This window comes from Phytophthora ramorum (genome assembly GCF_020800215.1).
Source record: "Phytophthora ramorum isolate Pr-102 chromosome Unknown Phyram_PR-102_s0003, whole genome shotgun sequence".
Taxonomy (NCBI): Eukaryota; Oomycota; class Peronosporomycetes; order Peronosporales; family Peronosporaceae; genus Phytophthora; species Phytophthora ramorum.
In genome coordinates this window covers 1,089,672-1,106,313 of record NW_027150649.1, presented here as the reverse complement: position 1 = coordinate 1,106,313, position 16,642 = coordinate 1,089,672, and the positions used below count along the sequence as shown (strand labels likewise).

Below are 16,642 nucleotides of genomic sequence, written 5' to 3'. Positions count from 1 at the left end.
AGGCCCAACGCTCAGTATATCTTGCCGCGCGTCGCTATAAGAAAACGAGGTAGGACAAGCAAACTAGCAACGGAAAGTCAACGCACCGTTCATGGCACATTGTTGAGACCGGGTTGACTATTTTAGCCAGTCAAATCATTTAAAAACAGATTTAAACCAATCATGATGCATAGTGTGTCAGTCGCAACTGTGCCGCCGTCTGCTCAATACCTTCGACGTCAACATGGCCCCCACGTCTGCAACTGCCCTGCAAAGTTCGTACCGCGTGGCAGTGATCGGTGCCGGATTGTCCGGCGTGAGCGCTGCCAACGCGCTGCTGGCCTCCAACAAGTTCGCTACGAGCGACATCTGCGTGCTGGAAGCGCAGTCTCGCATCGGTGGCCGCGTCCAGACGCAACCGTTCAGCGACTCGCTACCTGTCAGTGTGGAGGTGGGCGCCGCATGGATCCACGGCACCGACGGCAACCCGTTCTCCGATATGGCGCGCAAGTTTGGTATCGCTTTCAAGGAGGTGAGTCCGCGGAATCCGTGGCTGCACCCCGGTGCATGCAAGAACTTTTTGATCTTCAACGGCTGCGAGCAACTACCGCAGGAGCAAGTGGACGAGACGTGGAAGTGGCAGGATCTGCTCATGGAAAAGCTGCAGGCTCTGGCGAACTCGCCCAATGCCGCTGACCACCAGGAGAAGGCTCTGTCGACCATCGTGGACCACCTTGTGACTTCGGACGGGGAGCTGCGTGAAGCGATGAAAGCTCCGAACGCACGCGCGAGACTGGACGTTTGCTTGAAGTTGATTGAGGTCTGGATGGGGGTGAACGATGATGAAGTGCAACTCGACGACTTTGCACAGACCGAGTTGATTGGGTATGTGTCTGAGGAGAAGGCTATTAATTTCTATCGTAGCTCTGTGCTAACCGCTTCGTGTGTATCACCATTTACTGCTTGATGCGCAAAAGTGACGACCCGGGTGCGCACTGCATTGTTCCTGCGGGAATGGAGCGCTTCATCGACCATTTGGCGGAGCCGGCAAAGGATTCCATCTATACGGATGTCTGTGTCACCTCTATCAACTATGAAGGCGCGGAAGGAGTTATCATCGAATGTAACGATGGACGTCACATTATTGCTGAGCACGTAATTGTGACTTCATCGCTGGGATTCCTCAAGTCTGGCAAGCTGCACTTCCAGCCTGAGCTACCTGCGGCCAAGCTGGGTGCCATTAACCGCTCCAAGATGGGCCAGTACATGAAAATTCTCGTTGAATTCCCGGAGGTCTTTTGGCCGGAGGACTGTACCTTCATCGCCCAGATTAACGACACATCGGCTTCCAGCGAGAGCTCAGAGCGTCGCATCTACTTCCCAGTGGTGTTCAACTACCAATTTGCAAAGGGAGTTCCTATCATCGAGGGCGTACTGGTTGGAGAAAACGCTAGCAAAATCTCCGCTACCTTCACCGATAAGGAGATCGCGCACGCGCTCTTCTTGCAACTGCAAGTTACATTTGGGCCTAACACTCCTGATCTGGTGAACTACTTCATCACTAGGTATGTGCCTTACATGGAGTCGAGATCGTTTGCCTAACGTGGTATCTACGGGTGTGTTGCCAATTGGGCAGATGGGATCAGGACCAGTGGTCGGTGGGTGCCTACAGCTCTCTGACAGTGGACAGCACAGACGAAGACCCGGCGATTCTGCGTGAGACCGTGGCTAACCGCGTTCTGTTTGCGGGCGAGGCTACGGACTACAAGTACCAGGGCGCTCTGCAAGCCGCTTACCTGTCAGGTTAGTACATGTTGATTGCGCTTGTCCGTCTGTACGGACTGGCAACCCTGATGTGTTGTTTTCATTGTTCTGTAGGTCTACAAGCCGCAGCTGAAATCGTTGACTGCAGTAGTAAACAGTGACCTCTCAAGTTTGTTCACCGTCGGCTCCCCACGTACACAACGGGTTTTCCTCCATGTTCCTGCACCAACTTCGCCAGGTAGTATCTGTACCACACAACGAAAGCGGCATTCAACGTGAACAGCCAACCCACATGGTGCGCTGACAGCCAGCTCTCGCATAGACGTACGACGACGCTTTCCTTTTGTGCGTCCATTGAACACAATTCGACATCCCTGACTAACATGAGACAAAGTCAACCACAGCGTCGCCATCTGCAACGAATGCACCACGTCAACCTCGAAAATGTCCGACTCCACAGTCTGCTCTTTCTCTTTCTCTATTGCACGGCAACACCAAGAGCAAAACCTTGTGGGCGCTCACGTTGCAGTTCTCTGTACGACCTCCAGCACTTACCACTCATGCTGCCGCCAGGCTGCAATCGCTTCTCCAGGAAGAACTACTCCCTCTTTTTCTCGGTCCAGCGTCTCCTGACTTCTTCCTCTTCCCCTCGCTGTCGATCGCTTTTGACGCGCCACTCATTGCGCGACGTTGGGCCGCTCGGCCCATTCACTACGAACATCGCTGACAAGAATTGGTCGGGAGCGGTTCCGAAGCCCCAGGCCGCGCCGCAAGATAATACGCCAGCGCCAGCTGAGTGCGGCGTTGATGCTGGCACTTCTGGCGCGGGGAAAGGCGCTTCGGTGTGCGAGCGTCATCCGCCTCAGAAGCCCCAAGATGAACAACAAGGACGTTGCTTTTGTCCAAATACGTACATGTTGGCACACTTCACAAGTGCTTACGATGCACTCCACCTTCTTAAGCGCGCGGCGGTGGCGCACCACTACCACCACAGTGCAGCAACAGCAGCAACTCGCGCAGATTCTTGCCGAACTTCTTCTTGTACACGGGCTTGATGTCGCGCAGCACGATGTGGTAGCGCACCACGGCCCTCACGCATCATAGGAATGCCTTCGTTGACTTCGCTCATGGGCATCTGCTGAACAATGGCGCGCACGTTCAACCACATCCTACTAAGTACATGAAGCAAGCAGAATACTTCGAGGCCCATTGAAGCACCCGTCCTTCTTCCCAGAGCAGCTCGAACTCACGCTTGATCGAATCAAGGTGCGCCTGAGCCGTGCGCGTCTCAAATGTCTCTGCATGGCGGGCTCCATCGAACGCGACCGTGCTGTAGTTGCCTGTGCCTTGTAAAATAAACTCGTTGTTGACGAATCGTCCATTTGTTGTGGACCGTGAAGCTTGGCCACGCGTCCAGTCTTGATCGGGATCCCCGCGTCCTTGAAATTGCGTAGCCAAGTCATGTTTTTCTTGTTTTGGAGCGCGCTTTGCTCGTCGACGATCATGCGAGTGATGCAGCCTTCTGCAAGTGCCTTCACAATGCTCTACCGGTGCCACAACGCCACACCTGAGCTGCAAGCTCTCCCCTCGTTCGTACATAGCGTAGTAATGGGCGACCGTCCGTCGCTTCCAGCCCGGGTGCTCCTCGCAGACGACCTTGATGTCCTTCTTGCCGGTCCGGACGAAAGCAGTGCAGCACCGGGGGATCCAAAACTCCAAAACTCGGGATCCCCAAAACCTCGGAGCACCTTCATCTCCTCTCCATTTCTCTCTCGTCCTCACCGCAGACAAACTCGTGAGCCAGCCACTTGGCCGAAGCTCCAAGCCGCCACGCAGAACAGCTCCGTCTATTGTGGCGATTGTGCAAAAGCGCAACAGTTCGAGTTGCAGAAACCCCCAGGTCCTTTGTGTGTGATGAAAATTACCGCGGGTATCTATCTCAACTTTCCAGTTGTTTTGCAAGGCAACAGACCACATGTGTTGGTCATACTCAACGACGTGTGCTCCGACAATAGGACCACGCAATACAACAGTCTGCTTCCAATTCATCGTCATTCCTCCCACACTCCAATTGCAAAGCTTTCCATCGTCAATATGTCTCCGTCGATAATCGCTATCTCCCAGTGCATGAGTTTGGGGCCTTTGCGTGAAATGAACGTTGACCCCGTTTTCGATCAGTTTTTTTTTTTTTTATCATAGCTGAGCTTGTCTCGGAGATTTGTGCCCGATCAACGAGAACACGAACCGTGGCACGCTTGGAGGCACGGATGATAGCGTCTGTCAGTTCAGGATGCGTCAAAATATACGTAGCAATATCCACTGAGGTCTCTGCGCCGTCGAGCAAATCGATGAGCTTCTGAGGTGCAGCTTGATCGCGAGAAATCCAGTGTAGTTTGTAGTCTACTGTCCTGCTCCATGCGGCCAAATACTCGACGGTCGACCCCCATTATCCTTGCGATGTCCTTGAGCGATTGGTATTGTGTGATGCTGAAGACCTCGTTTCAGCATTTCCACCACGAAACGCATGGGGGGTCCACCGACAGGGTTTACCTGAACTTGGACTCGTCTTGATTGGGCTGGGCGTGGACGATGGAGTCGATCCCGTGCTGCGGGCGTGTCCCGTGCTTCGAAGCAGCTGGGTAATTCTCTCCCCATTCTGGTATCACTTGCGAATCTGGGACTTCTCTGATGGGGTTAGTCGCGGACGGCGTTTCTTGGGCAGCGTACTTCCCAGTTCTGTAGGCATTCGGTATGATGCGTCGTGATGCAAAAGTGTACATCCGAACGGTGGCAAGAGCGATGTTTTTCGGTACACCCGGGACTGGCCGAGGGGACTCCGTTGCGAGCGCGGTGAAGTACTGGGGGTGGTGGGGATGAGTTTCTATCGGGAGTCTGTGGTGCATGGCAAGTGGCATTTCTCCGAGTGGAGGAGGGACCACATTCTCCTGGTGCGCGTCGTGCAGTTCTCGCGTCTCAGACATCTTTTCACAGAAAATTTGACGTGCTAGGAAAAACGGACGTGGCCCGACCTCCGTCCTCCACGTTGATGACATAATAATGCCTCGGAAAGGCCGATCCTCCACGTTGCTGTAAAAATGGCTCGGAACGTCGCAAAGTGGGCAAATTATCCTGCAGTGTAGGATAAGTTGCCCACTTTCGAATTCCCGAGCCAATTAATACAGCAAAATCCGAAAGTGGGCAAAAAATCCTCCGCGTGTGTTGACACCACCTGGAGGGTGGCAATAGTTAGTGTACCTGGTACTATGGCCGCCCGGGGCAAAAATTCCTATAAGTGTATTGACACTGATTGGTTAAATTGGGTTCCCCTGATGAAAAACACATGGGTTTTTGTTCCTCCCGCGTTTATCCCATGTTTTTTCAAAACTTTTTGTTGCCAAAACCTCTGAAAAAATATGCCAACTAATAACTATTTCCACAGGTTTGGCAAACTTTGTTGATCTGATTTTGTCCATTTTATCAAGTCTCGCAGGAAATTGAATCGAGATAGTACTAGGATATTATCCCTGGACAGATTTGTTGTTGGCGGAAAAAGATCACAAATGTCTCTCAAGCGCGCCTTCGTGGCGCTCCAGGAGCGTTTCGTGAGCTCCCTGGCTGTGGCGTGCTGTCCTACCATGGACCTGGTGGCTGTGCTCACCCTAGACCACCATCTCCTCGTTCATGTGCGTCCCCCAGCACGATCGTTGATGATCTTCATGGAAATATCCTTCGGATAATATCCGGATTCTTTTGCTTAACTGTACGTAACTTTTTTTTTTTTTTTTTTCTTAAGCGGACCACGTCGTGGCAAAAGTTGCTGCACATTAAACCATCGGACGTGGCCTTCGAGATGGTGACCTTGGCCTGGAGACCCGACGGACTGCAGCTTGCTGTCGGCTGTGGCGAAGGAGACGTGGCAATTTTCGAGATCGAGTCGGGAGAAACGCTACCTGAACGCCGTAGTAGCAGTCGCCATGAACACTACATTACTGCAATGCACTGGGCTCAGATTAACGAGGTGGAGAGTCCAAGTACAGGCTCAGGCTCACGCAACAAACGGTGTCGTCGGAAGGTCTCGGGGTCTCTGACTGATGCAAGCTCGGGTGACTTTACGTCCCAATCCAAACTCCAATTTCGACGTCGGTCGTCGAGATTTCTGGCAGGTTACAGTGACGAAGTAGTGGGTGAGAACACTGTGCTGGTTACTGCAGATGCTGGTGGTTTTATTGCGTTGTGGTGGATGGGAAGCGTGCTGCTTACCCGTATCGATATAAGGACGCACTTTACTGACGAGGAGGTTCAGAGCATGGAGTCGATGGGACACCAAAGGGGCGATACCAGTGGATTCCGAATCGAGCGCGTGGATCTTGCCCCCGATCTGTCTTTGCTCTTTGTCTTGGTTGTGTTTCCCAGTTGTAGCCAAGGTGGCGATTCAGTGGACGGTGGGTCACAAACGAAGCTGCACCGCATGCTGACTCTGGATATGACAGGCATCGAGCGTATCAACGAGGACGTGGCGCTTGTCGCAAGCACAATAGACCGCGTACACACAATTTTGAATCGGATTGTGACCACCGGTAAACAGATGACCACTGAGTGGAAAAATGCTATGCGCATTTTTGAGCTCAAAATGGGGCTTATCGGCTCTCTTTATGAAAAATACGCATGCGAGGATCCACCACAGGTAGACATGCTATCGGTGGTGGTAAGTGGTATTACAGCGCCTGCTTTGGCACAGTACTTCGCGCAAGATATTCAGGAAATGGCAAGTAGCATATTTGTACCACTTGCCGGGAAAGGCTGACGATTTTTTACAATCACTAACAGTTTGCTGTGTTTTCCTGATCATTAGAGTGTTCACCGCATGCAAAAAGCGCTATTTAGCGGTTGTGATACGCTTAGAACGCTAGTCGACGAGAAGCTGAAATGCGACTTGGTCGACCTACTGTTTCTCATTTCGGAATTGCGTGGTCATGCCAAGTGGAGCTCTAAGGATTACGCCGATAGATTGGGTTTCACAGTTAGCGCACTTGATGACCTTGTCAAGGCAACTCAAGATACTCTCGTGGAATTGGAGACACTCACGTTGGCGATTCACGAAACTCGCCAAGATTTTGCGCTATTATTTCAATGGATCATGGAGCGTATTAGCGTTCACACGAACTCCAATCAGATGGGAGGGGCAACGGGTGCATCCGGTGGAAATGCTAATCGCGACGCTGGTGGTTCGGCAAACGGGTCGAAATCGCTTCTGAACCTGCGCCGCCTATGTGATTTCTTGCAACGTGCTGCCGAGTCTGCCCGACGTTTTCGAACGCAACAGCCAAGCCACAATACGTATAAAGTTGAAACTACGTTTGGTAACCCAGTGTCGCGCCAGCTTTCGGCGCGGCCGGATCCGCCACAAAATAGCGCAGAAAACACGGCAGTTGGTTGTCTTGTTCTTTTCAAGCGTATTGAAGATCAGTGGCTGGTGTTACTCGACGCGATGACAGTGACTTCCGCAAAAACAATAGTGCGTGAAAGGATGGGATGCTTTACCGTTGGCAACACCAGCAGTATCGTCGAAGAATGTCGTGTTCATTTCCGGCAGCCTTATTACGCGCGAAAAAACGATAATATTGCTGGAGATGATCAGAGCGATGAAAACGAAGAGGAAGCGATTGACTGGCACTCCCTGAGGCACTATGGGCCGGTGCGGAATGTGAACGAAAAACGCAGCGCGATATTGATGGGATTTCGACTACAATCAGGCGTTTTGCTGCTGCTGCGGGCATTTCAAGATTGCGACTCCCAGCAGCTTCGATGTGATTCTCCTCCCCGCTTGGCGTGGAGCTCGGCCGTTGTGAGCTTTTCACAAGGCTCTTCCTCAAATCCTGTCACCTGCGAGAGCTTTGACTTTTATGGAGACGTGGCATCAGCAAAAGCCGAACAACTTGCAGTCGTGCTGAATCGCACACCTGATGGCCAAGCGCATCAAGGTATGCTAGCGCCTAAAGTGTTCACTGACAATGCCTTAGCTATGAAAGCCTTGACTAACAATGTTACTCCTGTTTGGTTTAGTGTGGTTATATCTGCTGTCTTACGACAACATTGAGTTCTCGCCAGCAGCGATATCCTCGACGTCCACACTATCATCAAGCTTGTTCAAGGTAGATGGTGCCTGCATATTCTTTCAGCTACAGCATTTCGTGTTGAACGCACATATATTTACTTGCTATATGCTGGCCAAGTATTGGACTGAATCCATGTCGCTTTCCCCTCACAATATGTAGGCACTCTTGACTAAAAGCCCCACTCACAACTTCCGAGCTGACCGTATTCGAGGGAGATCCGTAGGTCCAGCAACACCTAGAAATCCGGGAGCATCGGTGATTGCGACTGCGTCTCGTGGAGTTCTATGCGTCACCTTACCTCCCAGCCGTTTAACGGTATTGGACGCTGAAGACAGCGAAGACGAGGATGACAACGAGAATGAAGAAGTAGGAAACCATAGAGATGAGGAAGACTAGTTTTCAGGTGTGCTACACTTTTAGCACAAAGCAGCTGCTCCAATTGATAAATGCACAGCCTCAGTTTGTCACTGTTCGCTTTTGAGCTCGCCCTGATGCCGTTCGTTGGATTTCGAATCCATCTCCACTTAGTAGCTCGTCAACTAGAGCTGTCACATCGTCCTTGCGCATGGCTGAGTACCGTTCAGAAGGCCGGCGTTGGTTCTTGCCGACCTCACGCAAGGATACACCTGACCTACGAAGAGCACCCGCCGAGGGATTGAATCTTAATCGCGTTGCTCCAGCCGGGCTTGTCCGGTCGCAACCTCCCGATGGGTGTACGGCGGCCAATGTTGTAGCGCTGTTAGGGCGCCTAGCAGATGCATCGATTGCTGCCGCTGTTTCAGCTGAAGCACACGGTGCTGTTGGCGATAATTCACCAGCATTCGCCTCGTTGGTTGCTGTCAATGAAAATGGTTCGACAAGACAAGGCAACACGTTGGAGCTGTCGCTTTGCAGACTACCACTTCCACGACGGATCAGCATTGGTTCGACAGCGGTTTGCTCTGCCGGTTCTTCGACGCGTGCTGCATATGTACTTGCTCCCGAACCAGATGACGGTCGTCCAGTGTTTGGTGCAGATGAGATTGCCCCAAAATCGTACCCGTTGGGCGAAAGGAATGAAGAATGCGGTCGTCCAAGCATCGAAACACCGCTAACACTTGCCCTAATTGATTCTTGGTCCCTACCACGACGGCCGATGTTAAGTTCTGCCACTTGCTCTCGATCTGCGGTAGTGAGGCCGACCGCATCATTATTTTGCCAACCGCTAATGATTTTCTGCTGTTTCGTGATCGACTGCATGACCAGAGAGCGAATCTCGTCCATGACTCGGGGGTATTGAACTTCGAACTCGTCTAGACACTCCCTTGAAAGCAAATACGTTCCTGTCGCACGCATAGCGAACATGTTGTACTGTGCCACCGTTTCGGTCAGAGTTTCCTTGTATCCGAAAAACTCCCCTTCATAAATTTTAGCGATGGTGCCTTGGTGATCAGCACTGATGTTATCCACAGAAGAATGACTTCTACCGCTTGCTGCTGAATGGACATTAGGTACTGGGGAAAAGTGGCGCGGTTTTGCAATGACAGCCCCGCTCATAATGAAAAAGATACCGCTGACAGGGTTGTCTTGATAGATCAATATGTCTCCTTCTAGGAAAAATTGCGGGACGAGTCGTGGCAAAATCAGTGTCAGAAACCACTTTGGCTTCTTGTCAAAGAAGCGAACCTTGGAAACTATACCTCCATTGAGTATCAAGATAAGCTCAGTACGCAGCGAGTAACTGAGAGCATCAAACAGCGAGTTCTCAGCAAAAAATGTTTTCTCGGCATCCACGAACCGCAAATGTTCCTGACAAGCGACGATAAACTCCGATGATACGCCGCGCTCTTTAATGTAAGCATTCACTCGCTGAACCATTTCATGCTCTCGATTCATCAGACTTTTGGAGTTGCTCGCTACCTCTATAACAGTGCCGACCACGTACGCGAAAAGCGTAGTGCCACCAATAAGTACCAAAATGGAGTAGCCCTTTTCGAGGTCATTCACGGCATAGATGTCACCAAAGCCCACAGTCGTCATTGTTGTGATCGCCCAATAAATACTTGCAATGTACTTGGAGAGGATAGAGTCTGGGTCTATAAAAATAACGTTGCCCCACCAGGCATCGTTTTTAGGTCGATCTGCTGACATATAGTACCAAAAACACCCCACGTAGTGAGCAATGATCATTACAGGAGCCAGCAACTTAAGAAGCCGGACGGTGTCGACGTTGATATCGAACTCAGACATCCATTGCGAATTCATCTTGAAAAGCTTGGATAAGCGCATCAAACGTAGCAGCTTAATGAGCTTAAGCGTTCGGATCAGCCTCAACGATCGAATAATCTTTCCTACCGCAACCGCCTCGACGAGGAAATCAAAAGGGATAGTAGACACGACGTCTACGACAAATGTAGTCTTCAGGTAGTGCCTGCGGATTTCATATCGATCCACGATCTCCACGCCGGTGTCGTCAATGTATGTGGTACAAAAGCTAAGAAACACGTCTAGCAAAAACAAAATGTCGGAGCTGCGATCGGTAGCGTAGAAGACGAGAACATCCTCGACGTCAAAGGCTATTCGAAATGGTACCGTTATTGCCGTGATAGAGACCATAATCCCCATCAAAACGTCCCACATAATTCTCAGTTTTGAGTAGTGACGAATGACCGACCAGTGTGTCACAATTTCATCGCCAGCAGTCATGTCCATTCTAGTAACGAAGTCCGATGGCATCGTATGTACATTTATCGACGAGATTGACTTACGATGCCGCTTATGGAGGAAGGTTTCACCCCTGGAAAATGATTCGCGTCGAACGGCACGAACCGACCGCTGCCGTTGCAGCGCTCGCCTCCCTCGACGAGCAGACTCTGCGTACCTTTCACTAAGAATGACAGCCAAATCTTCCAGATATTTCTGCGCTACCGGGCACTTGTCGACCGCTTCGAGAAGATCCTTACTGTACATCGCATACAGCTCTGTCTTTGAGATGGACCGATAGGTATGTGTGTACCGTCGACGAGCATTAACGAGGTACTCAATACCACAAATCTCGCCAGGCGAAAGTGACCCCACAACAAGGTTAGACTGCACGGTCTCCACGGATCCAGATGTGAGGAAATAGAGCTCTTCCCATACGCTTTCGGCATCTACAAGGATTTGGCCTGGTCCAAGAACGATTGGCCTAAGTCGTGGTATTGCGAACACGAAAAATTCAACGGACGTCATACCAAAGAACGGAAACTTCTTCACGAAGGACTCCATGGACGCAGCAAGAATTTCGTACTGGAGACTTCTAGGGAACTGCTGGAGCAAGTAGCCTTCGTCAAAAACTGTGCGGTGGCTCCAGTGAAACTCATACTGTGAGATAACTCGCTGTCGAAGACGTCGCGGAATGCCGCGTTTGAGCAAAAATTCCTTTGTGTCTTGCAGGTTTTGCTTTAGCATAATGCCGCGGGGGTTGTAATTTTCTGTGAGCATTTGGATGTTGGCGATGATCATACCCACGCAAATGGATCCAAGACAGGCCACGAAGATAGAATATAGTCGCTCTCCGTCGGTGATTCCATAGATATCACCATACCCCACGGACATCATAGTATTGGAAACCCAATAAAAACTTACGAGATATGGGCTTTCAAAGCCGTTCTTGTTGATGTTGGTGACCCAGTTTCTCCCCTCAGGATCCCATGTGTAAAACATATACCACCCGCAGGATACGAGGTGAATGATGAAGATGATCATAAGCAAGCTCTTGATCGTCTGAAGAACGTGCGCATTTAGCGCATCTACCTGCACGGCTTGCATCGCTCGTTTTAATCGTAGCAATCTCATTAATTTCAGAAGGCGAAACAGCCGGAAAACTCGGATCAACTTGAGTGTAAGCAGTGAAGATGAAGCTGTAGTGACCACCTGTAAAAATTGGTCCAGAGGAACAGTTGATGCCACGTCGAAAAGGAACCAACTGCGAAGATACCGTTGGCGAATTCTGCGTAGCTCATGTACCAGCACATCTTCATCGTAATATCCGGTGAAGAAGTTGAACACCACGTCCACGGCGAAACTGCTGTCGAAGCAGTAGTTCATCGCTTGCTCCCAATTCTGTACGAGACAGCAAATCAACAAAAATCAAAGGTTAATTAAGCGCAGCACAGCTCACAATGCCACCTCCACGCTTCCTTACCGCGAGCTCAATGCCAAAGCCGATTCGATACGGTATCAGGATGACGCTATAAGAAATAATGAATCCAATCCAGAGATCCCATCTTACTTTCCACGTGGCACGCGGCTGAATGAACCAACGGTCGTACTTGACTTTCTCTGTCTGGATGACCGGCATGAGGTCATTTCGGCGCACCCGTCGCGGTGCTGTATATAATGAGGAATTCGGAAACGATTTCTGGTGTGGAAGCTTCCGTTTACGCGGAATACCTCTTGCCAGTGTGATCGCATTATCATGCACAAAAGTGGCAACGGTGGCGGCTCGCTGAAAGGTCCGCGAACCAAGTGATGATGTTCTGCCGTGGGGAGTGCGATCCACAATTGGTGTTGGGTCTGAATGCGGGTCTTCGATGCTCGATCGCACAGGTGAGTTTGTAAGTGGTCCCAAGCGCACCGTGGCCACGTCCTGAACCTTTTTGCGCCATGGATGGATAAGTGTGCGTTTCATGACCGAGGGTCCGAGCTGTGCTGCTATTGCAATTGTTCTGCTGACGGCACGTCTTGCCCTCTCACGATACGATCAACCAGCATACAGCAGCCAGCATCCACCGATACACTCGACCGCGTACAGCCCCGCACGATACCTGTGCCCAGCTGAGCGCAACGGGATGCAGGTAGATGGAAAGACAGACCTACCGTGGGCTGTTGTGCAGCAGGAAGGGTGGATTGGTTACGCGCTGCACGCATAGGCAAATTTAGCCCGTTTCCTACAGGTTGCTAATAATGAACCGACCCGGTGCCCACCTTCTTCTATTCTCGTCGCTGTCGTAGTGTGCAAAACTTTCACAAAACAAATTGCACAAACGCTTCGCCAATGTGTAAGAGTGAGCACTCGTATTGCCGTCTCGGAGTGTCGTCGCACGACCCAATTGCTTCCTGAAAGTTGCGAGGCGAATCTAAAACGGCATCTTCATGCCCATGCCCTGGGCCATCTTGGTCATGTCGCCTAGTGCGCTGGGGTCCATACCTTGCATCTGCTTCATCATCCGCATCATGTTCTGCGGGCCGCCCATTTGCGCCATCATCTTGGGGTCCATGACCTTGGACAGCTGCTGCATCACAGCGTTCGGGTTGCGGGACATCTGCTTGCCCAACGCCGCGTCACCCGTCTTCATGAGACCACTCTTACCCATGCGGCTCACAACCGTCGCGAACTGCTTGTGGCACTTGAGCAGGAACTCTACTTCATAAAGCTGGCAGCCCGAACCACGAGCGACTCGCGTCTGGCGCGATTCCGAAAGTGGGACGACGCCATCGAGCTCGGCATCCGTCATACTGTCCATCATAAAGAGGAACCGGCGAAGGCGCTTGGAGGCCTCCTCTTCGCCGCCGCCCATGTTCATCATCTGGCTCATGCCCTGCGGCAGTCCAGGGATCATGGACATGACCTTGCTGAGCGGGCCCATCTTCATAACGCTCTGGAACTGCTTGTACATGTCCCGCAGCGTGAACACGCCCTTCTGGAACTTCTCGACCATCTCCTCCTGGTTGTCGAGCATGCCGCTCGTCTTGACCTCCTCCATCAGTCCGCGGATGTCTCCCATGCCCATGAGGCGACTCACGAAGCTCTGGGCGTTGAATGACTCAAAGTCAGCAAAGTGTTCGCCCGTACCATAGAAGATGATGGGCGATCCAGTGGCGGCCACCGCACTCAGCGCACCGCCGCCCTTCGCGTGGCCGTCCAGCTTGGTAATGATCACACTTCCAACATCCACCGTCTCACGGAAGGCGCTCGCCTGGTCAAACACAGCCTGGCCGATGGTTGAGTCCATGACGAACACCACGTCATCCGGCTGCACGGCCGCCGAGACCTCCCTCATCTCGGCGAACAGGTCAGTTTCCTGCTTGTGGCGGCCACTGGTGTCCACGAGGATGAGCTCGTAGTTCTCGGCGCGGAATTGGGCCACACCTTCCTCGGCGATGCGGACCGGGTCGGCCTCCGTGTAGCTGCCGTAGAACGGGATGCGCAATTTGGTGGAGTTCTGCTTGAGCTGGTCGAAGGCTCCGGCGCGGAACGTGTCGGCGCACACCATGCACGTCTTCCAGCCCTTGCGCTGGTAGTGATGGGCGAACTTGGCGATGCTCGTGGTCTTACCGCTGCCTTGCAGGCCCACGAACATGATGACGTTGCTCTGGCCCTTCTTCATCTTGTAGGGCTGCGCCTCGGGCTCCAGCATCTGCACGATCTGGTCTACCACCGACTTCTGGATGAGGCGGCGGCGGTTCGCGCCCGAGCTGGCGTCCTCGAGGCTCACAGCAAGCTTGACGTTGTCGCGCAGCTGGCGCACGAGCTTCACCTGTACGTCGGACTCGAGCAGCGCGCCGCAGATCTCCTTGAGCAGCGCGTTGAACACCTCATCGTCCACGACCGTCGTGCGGTTCAGCTTGGCGAGCGCGCCCTGCAGCTTGGACCCGAGCTCGGCTAGCACCATGATCGCCTGTGTCGTCCTCTTCTCCCTTTTGTTGTTGTCTGGCCAAAACGTAGAAACACTTGATCTTTGTATCCACGGGGTTGTGCTGGCGTTTGTATCTACGAAGGCTCGGGGTATTCGAGAGGTACCATCACTCTCGTTGAGTTTGATATTTGTAAAAGCTGCTATTCTTCAATTTGAGGGGCGTGGATGAACAAGTGGCTGCGCGCGTTGGTGTCGCTCCCTGCTCGCTTCGTGTCTCCCTCTCTGGCTGGTAGAAACTCTGCGGCTGCGTCTTTCGCTTACAATATGTCCAGCAACAACAGCGGCGGCGCTGGAAACCTCTCGGACGCCGAGTGGAAGCAGCGCCTCACGCCCATGCAGTTTCAGGTGCTGCGGCTCAAGGGCACGGAACGCGCCGGCACGGGCGAGTACAACAAGCACCAGGAGCAGGGGGTGTACGTGTGTGCAGGCTGCAAGACGCCCGTGTACACATCCACCACCAAGTTCGACTCGGGTTGCGGCTGGCCCGCCTTCTACGACGCCATCCCCGGCGCCATCAAGGTGCGTTGAAGGCCGCTGCATTAAAGCACCTTTCTAGCAAATGCTCAGGAGTTGTGCTGCCAATTGAATGCAGGCTGTTGCTGACGCTGATGGACGGCGCACGGAGATCATGTGCGCCAAGTGCGACGGGTATGAGAGCTTGAACTGTCCTGGAAGGGTCATGCAGAGTGGAGTTGACCTTGTTGTGCTGATATTTTGAGCAGTCACATGGGCCACGTCTTTAAGGGCGAAGGGTTCAAGAATCCTACGGACGAGCGCCACTGTGTGAACAGCGTGTCGCTCGTGTTTCGCGCGGGTGAGGTTCCTCCTCAGTAAGAGATCGATGTTCGCGCGTTGCTGGTGGTGACGATTAAACCAATGACTGGCAGGGTTGAGTTCGCTGTAAGAGCAGAGGAAAGCTACTGGCATAACGGTAACGCATTAGTATTTGAACGTGTGAGTATGGTCTCTACTATAGCAAACTGTCGTCTTCTTGGTCGCTGGAATCGCCGAAGCAGCTGTCCGCAGTGAGGTGCTCCAGCTCCGCAGGGTGCAACACGTAGCGAAGCTTCCGGGAGGGAGTCGTGGGCAGTATCCAGTCTTTGGTCTTCTCACCGAATACTGCAGTGAAGTTTTTCCGCCACCCTTGGTTGAACGGGAATGCGCGACCGTATTCATGGCATTCGATGGTGGTAGCGCCATGGACCAAGAGGTACGAGTGAACGGCGATGAAGCCTAGCAGACTGATACCCAGGGCACCACCCAGCACGAACCCAACGACAGCCATAGCAGAGAAGTTTGCAGCGCCACGGGGTGCATCCTCACTAAAGAGCGCTGCCTGGAACGGTCCTGCAAGTGCTCTCACGCACATCGAGAGAGCCAAGAACGCGTACACGATGAAGTGGAAGAAAAATTTGTAGTTGCCTTCGCCGACACAATTGGCGACCCATGGGCAGTGATGATCTGCTCATAAGCACGCAGTGAGAACAGTGCCAATATCAATTTTCGACAGCGTACCCATCTTGAGTACGCAACGGTTGCAAAAGCTGCAGTGGTGTGCTCGAAAAGGCTTGAGCAGTTTGCATCGTCGGCACGTGTTCATCGTCGACGGACTCTTGCTGCTTCCTTCCTCCAGCACTTGTTGCATGGCGTCTTTGATGCGCTGCACCACGGTGGGCGTAACATACCCGGGGTCTGCATTGATCCATTTCCACAAGCTCAGCAATGCCCCTCTCCCTACAGCAATGTGTTCGTACCTGTAAATACTACCTTGTAGTACGCGACCAGCATGCACCCGACGACAAAGTGAAAGAGCAGGCCTTCCAGGATCCGCAGCAGCACGAACGCCCCCACAGACCGCTGGAACTCGGGGAGCCAATGCTCCGCAATGAACACATAGTACTCGAGCGCCACGATGGCCGCCACCATCACGACCGGCAGCACGGACACGGAGCGGAGCACTGCACTGCGCAGGCAAGCATCGTCAGGGTCCTCCACCTCCCATGCATTATACACAGACAACACCTAACGCACCTGTCATGAACACGCAGCATTCCTCCTTCGTTTGTACAAACCCTCTAGTATCCGATTGCAATAGCGATCCCCCACGGTCTGGTTATTCGAGTA

The 16,642-nt window shown here is 52.5% G+C and overlaps 5 protein-coding genes across 6 annotated transcripts; 3 read left to right on the top strand and 2 right to left on the bottom strand.

Annotated features, from left to right (window-relative positions):
* Window positions 1-223: 223 nt before the first annotated feature.
* Window positions 224-1,904, top strand: KRP23_3517 (Lysine-specific histone demethylase 1-like protein 1; the record flags this gene model as incomplete). Its single annotated transcript, XM_067888377.1, has 4 exons — window positions 224-864; window positions 957-1,544; window positions 1,616-1,782; window positions 1,858-1,904. The coding sequence occupies 4 exons, from the start codon at window positions 224-226 to the stop codon at window positions 1,902-1,904; spliced, it is 1,443 nt and encodes a 480-aa protein (XP_067747626.1).
* A 3,399-nt stretch (window positions 1,905-5,303) lies between these two features.
* KRP23_3516 (Anaphase-promoting complex subunit 4) lies at window positions 5,304-8,255 on the top strand (the record flags this gene model as incomplete). The annotated part of the gene is made up of 6 exons (XM_067888375.1): window positions 5,304-5,426; window positions 5,537-6,508; window positions 6,596-6,713; window positions 7,665-7,724; window positions 7,807-7,895; window positions 8,019-8,255. 6 exons carry the CDS (start codon window positions 5,304-5,306, stop codon window positions 8,253-8,255), a joined length of 1,599 nt encoding a protein of 532 aa, XP_067747625.1.
* Window positions 8,256-12,958: 4,703 nt separating this feature from the next.
* On the bottom strand, window positions 12,959-14,494 carry KRP23_3515 (Signal recognition particle 54 kDa protein; the record flags this gene model as incomplete). Its single annotated transcript, XM_067888374.1, has 1 exon — window positions 12,959-14,494. One exon carries the CDS (start codon window positions 14,492-14,494, stop codon window positions 12,959-12,961), a length of 1,536 nt encoding a protein of 511 aa, XP_067747624.1.
* Window positions 14,495-14,683: 189 nt separating this feature from the next.
* Window positions 14,684-15,352, top strand: KRP23_3514 (Peptide methionine sulfoxide reductase B5; the record flags this gene model as incomplete). The annotated part of the gene is made up of 3 exons (XM_067888373.1): window positions 14,684-15,037; window positions 15,111-15,166; window positions 15,241-15,352. 3 exons carry the CDS (start codon window positions 14,684-14,686, stop codon window positions 15,350-15,352), a joined length of 522 nt encoding a protein of 173 aa, XP_067747623.1.
* A 136-nt stretch (window positions 15,353-15,488) lies between these two features.
* On the bottom strand, window positions 15,489-16,569 carry KRP23_3513 (putative protein S-acyltransferase 14; the record flags this gene model as incomplete). 2 transcript variants are annotated; one of them, XM_067888371.1, is made up of 4 exons in its annotated part: window positions 15,489-15,979; window positions 16,034-16,210; window positions 16,273-16,481; window positions 16,550-16,569. In XM_067888371.1, 4 exons carry the CDS (start codon window positions 16,567-16,569, stop codon window positions 15,489-15,491), a joined length of 897 nt encoding a protein of 298 aa, XP_067747621.1. The 2 variants fall into 2 exon arrangements, with proteins under 2 accessions (XP_067747621.1, XP_067747622.1); XM_067888372.1 differs by having other exon boundaries at window positions 16,273-16,476; window positions 16,550-16,556.
* Window positions 16,570-16,642: the final 73 nt, after the last annotated feature.